Source organism: Triticum urartu, chromosome 6A, assembly GCF_056163025.1.
Source record: "Triticum urartu cultivar PI428250 chromosome 6A, HENAU_Tu73, whole genome shotgun sequence".
Taxonomy (NCBI): Eukaryota; Viridiplantae; Streptophyta; class Magnoliopsida; order Poales; family Poaceae; genus Triticum; species Triticum urartu.
In genome coordinates this window covers 390,948,588-390,955,349 of record NC_141878.1, presented here as the reverse complement: position 1 = coordinate 390,955,349, position 6,762 = coordinate 390,948,588, and the positions used below count along the sequence as shown (strand labels likewise).

At 47.4% G+C, this 6,762-nt stretch overlaps 1 protein-coding gene across 1 annotated transcript; it reads left to right on the top strand.

The window, feature by feature from the left end:
• Positions 1–1,728: 1,728 nt before the first annotated feature.
• LOC147965359 (uncharacterized) lies at positions 1,729–5,905 on the top strand. The gene is made up of 8 exons (XM_087526772.1): positions 1,729–3,353; positions 3,430–3,597; positions 3,659–3,694; positions 3,818–3,907; positions 3,989–4,050; positions 4,125–4,578; positions 4,934–5,210; positions 5,294–5,905. Exons 1-8 carry the CDS (start codon positions 2,451–2,453, stop codon positions 5,869–5,871), a joined length of 2,568 nt encoding a protein of 855 aa, XP_087382898.1. The 5' UTR covers positions 1,729–2,450; the 3' UTR covers positions 5,872–5,905.
• Positions 5,906–6,762: the final 857 nt, after the last annotated feature.

Here is a 6,762-nt window from a genome sequence, read left to right as displayed (position 1 = left end):
CCAGGAACAGCGAAACCCGGTCCAGCGCCTTGGGTTTATATAACCACGCGCGGCCGGCAACGGCAATCCGCTGAGCCTGTAACTACCACTCGAGCGCACTCGCTGAGCTACTTGTGCATGCAGCTAGGCTACGTCCCACTTTCACCATTGATCCCAACAACTCACCTATGAGGTCCAGGCGGTTAGCCACTCCGGCGTGCATCTCCCTGCTCATCATAGCGGCACTCCTTTGCGCTGCCCCTGTGGCCATCGACGCCGCGAGACAGGTCCCGATCCCGGATGGCGGCGGCCTTCTGAACAGCCACGACACCGCCGCCGCCTACACGACGCTGCACGAAGGGACGAGGTCCAAGACGGCGTCAACGGTCATGGCGTGGACGGCGCAGCTACCGGCGGGGCCAAGCCCCAGGGGCCCTGGTCACTAGAGCGACCTACCTAGCTTAGCTAGATATATGGCAGCAGATCAGTAGTAGCATCGAGGCTGCGCTGCCCTGCCCTGATAAACCAAGGCCAAGAGCTCCCTTTGCGCGGCGGTTGTTTTTCCTTGATCCGTGCATTTGGAAGAAGCTCGGTCTCTTTTTTTTCTCCTCTAGTCGCTTTGGTATTTTGGTAGTCTTCCCTCTTGATCTATGTTTCGGTAGTCTTCCCTCTTGATCTATGTTTTGGTATTTTGGTAGCTTGATCTATGTTTTGCGGATAGTATGGACAAGTATGATCACGATAACTAATCTGCCGGGTCAAGGTTGTATTCGTTGCCAGTGTTGTATAGTTTGTTAGTACCTATTCAGGTGGTCAGCAACTCGTTGCTATAACAAAACTGTTGCTAAAAGCATCTCCAACAGCCGCGCAACGCGCCGCATGTCGTGAAATTGTCACGGCAGATGTCCTTTTGTAAGGACTTAGTCGAGGAGCCATCACAACTAGGAAGCTTAAAGGGGTTAGTCGGGACAAGGACACGCGAGGTTTATACTAGTTCAGCCCCTTACGGTGAAGGAAGGCCTACGTCTAGTTGTGTTGGAATTGCTTGAGGTTTCGATGACCAGGGAGCGAGATACGCTATGCCTGGCTCTCGATCATTTGTTTTTTCTCCCTAAGCCGCTGGCGGGTCGTCCCCTTATATACATGGGTTGACACCCTGCGGCCTACAGAGTCCCGGCCGGCTCATAAACAGTGTCCGGCTCGGCGACTAGTTACTTCTACCTTATAGTACAAGTTATACCATCATGACGGTTTATCTTTACGGGCCTCAGAGTCGCCTGTGGGCCTTTAAGCCTTTTAGTGAACCGCCATCTTCATGCCTTGGTCTTGGCCTTCTGATGAACCTCTATTTGCGTAACCCGGCCTCTCCTGGATGGCTTACACAAATAGTCATATCCCCAACATTAGGCCCCGGATTGATTTAAACCGGTTCATGTCAATCTTTGAAAACCTTATGAACTGGCCTTTAGTCTTCTGTCTTGCGTGAAAATTGTAACCCGCCGTGACGTCATCCTCTGGCTCCGGGTTAAATCATCATGACGTCATCTTCAATAAAACTTATATTTTAATTCATCATATCTTCAACGGATCTTTGCCTTTACTGACCCTCCCGAAAATCGAGGCGTCGGGGCCGCTGGATAATGATGTCTTGGTCTCCTCGTTTCTCGCGCCGTCTCAGTCGGTCCTTCTTATAAATAGACGCGACCTAGATCTTTTTCATTTCCTTCGGTCGTCTTCTTCCTCGCACTCCCTCTTTTGCCGCTCGAGCTCCGCCGCCGCCACCGTCGGAAACCTCGTCTTCACCGACTCAGGCCGCTGCATCACCCTGTTTTTTGACCAGAGAACAACGGCAACCCTCCGCAGTTCTTCCACATCGGTGAGTTCTCTTTCCCCCCTTTCTCAGATCTGCATTAGTACTGTCTTGAGTTCGTCGACGTTCATCGTCGCCCGACGCAACCTCCATTAGTTCTTACCTCTAATACCTTGTTCAGATCGTAAAAACCACATAGAACTGCTGCGGAGGATGTTGTGTGCTTATTATGTATGAAAACAGATCTCATTTCCTTGTTTTGGAAGCCCTCCTTGAGTATATGAACTTCCCTGTACTGTTTTAGGTCTAGAAATTTTTCCTTTCCAGAGCATCGTTTGATCCAAAATAATAATTGCAATTTGTGAAACCTGTTTGCTCCACACTTAGCCAAAAACTGTGTCTGTTGACTCTGTTTCAGCCATAGTAGTCCGTGTAACCGGTTTAAGATAATACCGGCTGTCAGCACCGCTTGCCTCTGGCGACTTAAGAAAACCTTAATTATCTTTAATACCTGCAGCTGTTAAACATTATCACATAGTTACCTGTATGTCATTAGGCCCCTTCTTAAGCCGCCATCTTAAATAACCCAATAATGTTTATTCTCTGGGTTATACTAAACCGGAAAATTTCCTTTATCTTGTTGTAGGCTTCAATTTACCCAATGGCACCCAAAGCTGTTAAACCTCCGGTTACCTACAACTGGGTCCCATCCATTGTTACAGAGAGCAAACTGTCCGAGTTTGTAAAGTCTGGCCATCTGCCCAAGAAGGATGTCATGTCTTATCGTGCTCCTGACCCGTCTGAAGAGAAACCTCAACCCAAGGAAGGGGAGGTGATCATTTTTACCGATCACATGAGCCAGGGATTTGCTCCTCCCGGTTCAAAATTCTTTAGAGACGTTTTGCACTTCTTTGACTTAAGACCTCAAGACATCGGGCCCAATTCCGTGTCAAATATCTGCAACTTCCAAGTTTTCTGTGAGGTCTACCTTGGAGAAGAACCCAGCCTACTTTTGTTTAGGGAATTGTTCTATTTGAACCGGCAGAATGAGCGGGCCAACGGGCCCAGTCTGGAGCTTGGTGGCATATCGATTCAAAGGCAGAGAGACTGCCTGTTCCCTTATGTTGAATTGCCGAGTCATCCAAAGGACTGGAACCAGACATGGTTCTACTGCCAAGATACTTCTCCGGCTGGTGAAAACCCACTGCCCGGCTTCCGTGCATTGCGCCTTGAACCTACTCACCCGCTGCCGGATAAGTTGACTGCTATTGAACGTTTGCCACTCACCCCCAAGATCAAGAAGATTAAAGCTCTTTTAGGGAGAGGCTTAGATGGCATTGACCTGGTCCGAGTCTGGGTTGCTTGGAGAATAATTCCGTTAAGCCGCCGCCTCGGCTTAATGTGTAATTATTCAGGCGAGAAAGATGACCCTCAGTGTCACAGTCCTGACGACTTACCAGATGACGTAGTGGAAGCTACAACTCAGTCTTTGTTGAAAGAGGGCACAGTGAATAGTAACGCTTTCGGCTTACTACCTTTTTGCAAGAAGAACCCGGCCCCTGCAGTAAGTTTCCAGCCGTCGGGTTATTTTTTATCATGTTATACTGTATTCTTACGCATAACCCTTTATAACCTTTCAGGCAAATGATAACTTCTGGAAAATCCAATATGATCATGAGGCGGCCAAGAAAGCCAAGGCGGCCAAGAGAGCCGAAAGGAAAACCGCCAAGCCCACCACTTCAAGGAAAAGGAAGCCAAGCGCTTCTGAGCTGTTTCAGCTTGATGATTCTGATGATAATGAGGAAAAGGTAACTTTTTAATTTCCCTTTCTCCTTTATCACTACCTTACTGATATTAACCTTCTTTCAGGAAGACACGGGCAACAGCCAACCCGTCGAGGAAGAGGTAACTATAATCTCCTCCGACTCCGAGCTTCGGCCGCGTCAGAAAATTCGAAGAGTAACTCAGAAAGTAAGATTTTCACACCCTTTGGCTTACCAAGATCCTGACTTTCTTTTGAAGCAACAGCAATTTGAAAACCGGAGGCAGACCCGGACCAGCAAGGATGCAGAGCTATCCTCCGGCTTGCCTGACACAACCCGGAAGCGTCGGACTGAGGTTATCTCCAACTTATACCCTTTTTTACCTTTGGCAGGTTTAATCCGTCAACCTCTCAATTCCTCTGACTCCAATTACCAGGATACCTCTCCTTCATCCGGCGAGTCCATGCAATCAAACATGCCGGCTTTTAAGACTGCCCCTAGGTAATATCAATTTATTCACCTTATGTTTTTTCTTTCTTCATGTTTCTTTACTTATTTCTCTGCTTTGCCCACAACGTGCAGGTTAAGCCCAGGAAGAAAACCAAGAAGGATAAACCGGCCCAAACCCCTGTGGTGACTGAACCGGAACAGGGTATAGCTGCTCCCGACTCTTCCACACATCAACCGCCGCCTGAGCCGGCTCAAGACATTGCAGCACCAACTTCTGACCCGCCTGCTAAAGATATTCTTGATGGTTCTATTAACCCGGAGGCACCTAGCCCAGTCAAAACGGCTGACCCAAAAGTAGAATTTCTCGAGGCTCAATTCGTTGAGCCGGCCAGGCCCACCATCCTTGCCAAATGCTCGGCTAAAGAGGAGTTGCTAGAACGCCGTAAGGCCAAGATGGATATCACCGACTATACTCATTTGAGTATTGGAGAGATCGTCTCGGGCTATATCAACCAGGTGCAAAGCAGCCGTGACCTGGAAATTGACATGGTGAAGCAAATACAGCAAAAATCTAAGGTATGACTTATGCTTCCTTACTTTCAATCATACTTACTGTACCAGCCCCCAAGTCTATTGCTTATGAATAAATATGTTGTAGACTTAGAAAAATTGTTAGAGCTGCTTGCCCGGCTTAAAGAAAAATATTTAAACCGGATGTAACACAATACCTTTAACTTGCGATACACATTAGCCCCCAAGTGCCAAGTATCTTTGCTTGCAAAGTATTTGGGACTTAATATCCAGGACCGGCTTAATAATTTAGAAAGCTTCGGTATACATTAGCCCCCAAGTGTCAAGTATCTTTGCTTGCAAAGTGCTTGGGACTTAATATTATTTACCGTAATCTTGACTACTATCCGGTGCAATGCAGGCCACCATAAGTCAATTTGAATCGGAGATTACTGACCTAAAGAACCGCGTGGCAGCCCAGGAGATTGAAATTCAAAAGGTTGACACCAAATTTGAATTCAGCGTCTCTGAACAAGAGAAGCTGAAGAAAAATTTTGAGTCGGAGAAGAAAATTTGGACTGACAAAAAGGCCGGACTGGTGACCCGGGCCGAGACAGCAGAGGCGTCGCTGGCAAATGCAACAGCCGAACTGACCGGCTTACAACGCCAGATATCTCGGATGGTCTCAGCGATCTTTGGTAAGTTATCTTAAGCAAGCATTAAATATTGTAAATATTCCTTCAATTGTTACCTGAGGTTTACCTTATACTTACCAATACAGGCCCCAGGAGCACAAACCTCAAGCAGAATTTGCTAATCAAATTGAAGGCGGTGTATACTCTAGTAGAGCAACTGTACATCGGGTCACAACGTGCCTTGGCCGTTGTAGCCTTATCAAATGATGTGCCCCACCTCTTGCAAGATGTGTTACAACGGCTTGCTGTACTTCCTCAGCGGATTCAAGAGTTGAGACGGGCCCAAGCAAGAGCCGGAGCAATAGCCGCTTTGAGTCGGGCCAAAGCCTGGTTACCAGAGCTAGACCCGGCCGACATCGCTCTTGGGTATCCAAGTTTAAAGGAGGATGGCACTCCATTTGATGAAAAGGATTTCACCACCTGCGTGAGGGATATACGCCCTGTGGCCACTCAAATTGGAAACGACATTGACCTCACCAAGTATCAGCTGGGTTATGACAAGGAGAATCAGAGAATCCCCACGCTGCATTATGACGATGTCAGCTTGATCCCTCCAATCCGTAAGCACACCTTTGCCCCTGAAGTCGACCCAACCGGTTTAATAGATGATGAAGCTGAGTTTGAGGCCTTGAGTGGCATTGACTGGGCCTCATCATCCTTCTAGGACAAAGCAGCCGGCGGAGAGGCGGAGAAGGATAACCCGGAGGCCTCAAGTCAACCCCAAGAGTAGATTGCCAGGCGCCACCTGCTTATGTCGTTGTAGAAAAACAATGCCGCATCATTCAGACTCGGGGAGTCTTGTAACAGAGTAGAAAATATTTTTTCTTGCTATGCCTTTGCACATGCTTATGGCCCTTAATACTTGCATAAGCCGCCGTCACTATGCACTTTGTAGTTTATATGAATCTGTTATGTCTTTTGCAGAAATGTCTTGCACTGCCCTGTGATGCTTACGGCTGCTTTTCCGGCTTATATAAGCCAACCCCTGAGGGTAAGTTTAACTCCTGAAAATTGGCACATAAAAGTTCACCTGGTACTTAACAACCTGATGTAACCAATTTTAATCCTAGAGGATTGCAATGTACTCCATTGTATTTTCAAGAGGGTCGCAAGATATCCAATGTTGATACTTGTAAAATATGATGAACAAAAGGGTTTCTGATTCGAATACGATCAGTGAACCGTTCCAAAGGGGTTGAGCTAAGATTCGGATACGATCTGTTAGCCCCCAGTGGCTGTGGCGATGCCGATCAAGTGGGTATCGACAGCTATGTTCTCTTTGGTTCGAATACGACCTATGTTTGAACAGGAAGCCCCCAAGTGACCATAAGAGTTGTTTAATGATGCTGATTCAAATACGATCCACGTCAGACCCAAAGGGGTTAAGCTATGATTCAAATATGATCAAGAAGCCCCCAAGTGGGTTTGGCAGTATGCCGATCAAGTGGGTATCGACAGCTATGTTCTCTTTGGTTCGAATACGACCTATGTTTGAACAGGAAGCCCCCAAGTGATCACGGCTAGATTCAGATATGATCATAAGCCGGACCAAAGG

Bases quoted from the DNA above. Each gene is read 5' to 3' on its own strand.
- LOC147965359 (XM_087526772.1), top strand. From the start codon at position 2,451: ATGGCACCCAAAGCTGTTAAACCTCCGGTTACCTACAACTGGGTCCCA. The intron at 3,695-3,817 runs GTAACTATAATC...TTGAAGCAACAG, and splicing joins GCCAACCCGTCGAGGAAGAG to CAATTTGAAAACCGGAGGCA. The intron at 4,579-4,933 runs GTATGACTTATG...GGTGCAATGCAG, and splicing joins AAATACAGCAAAAATCTAAG to GCCACCATAAGTCAATTTGA.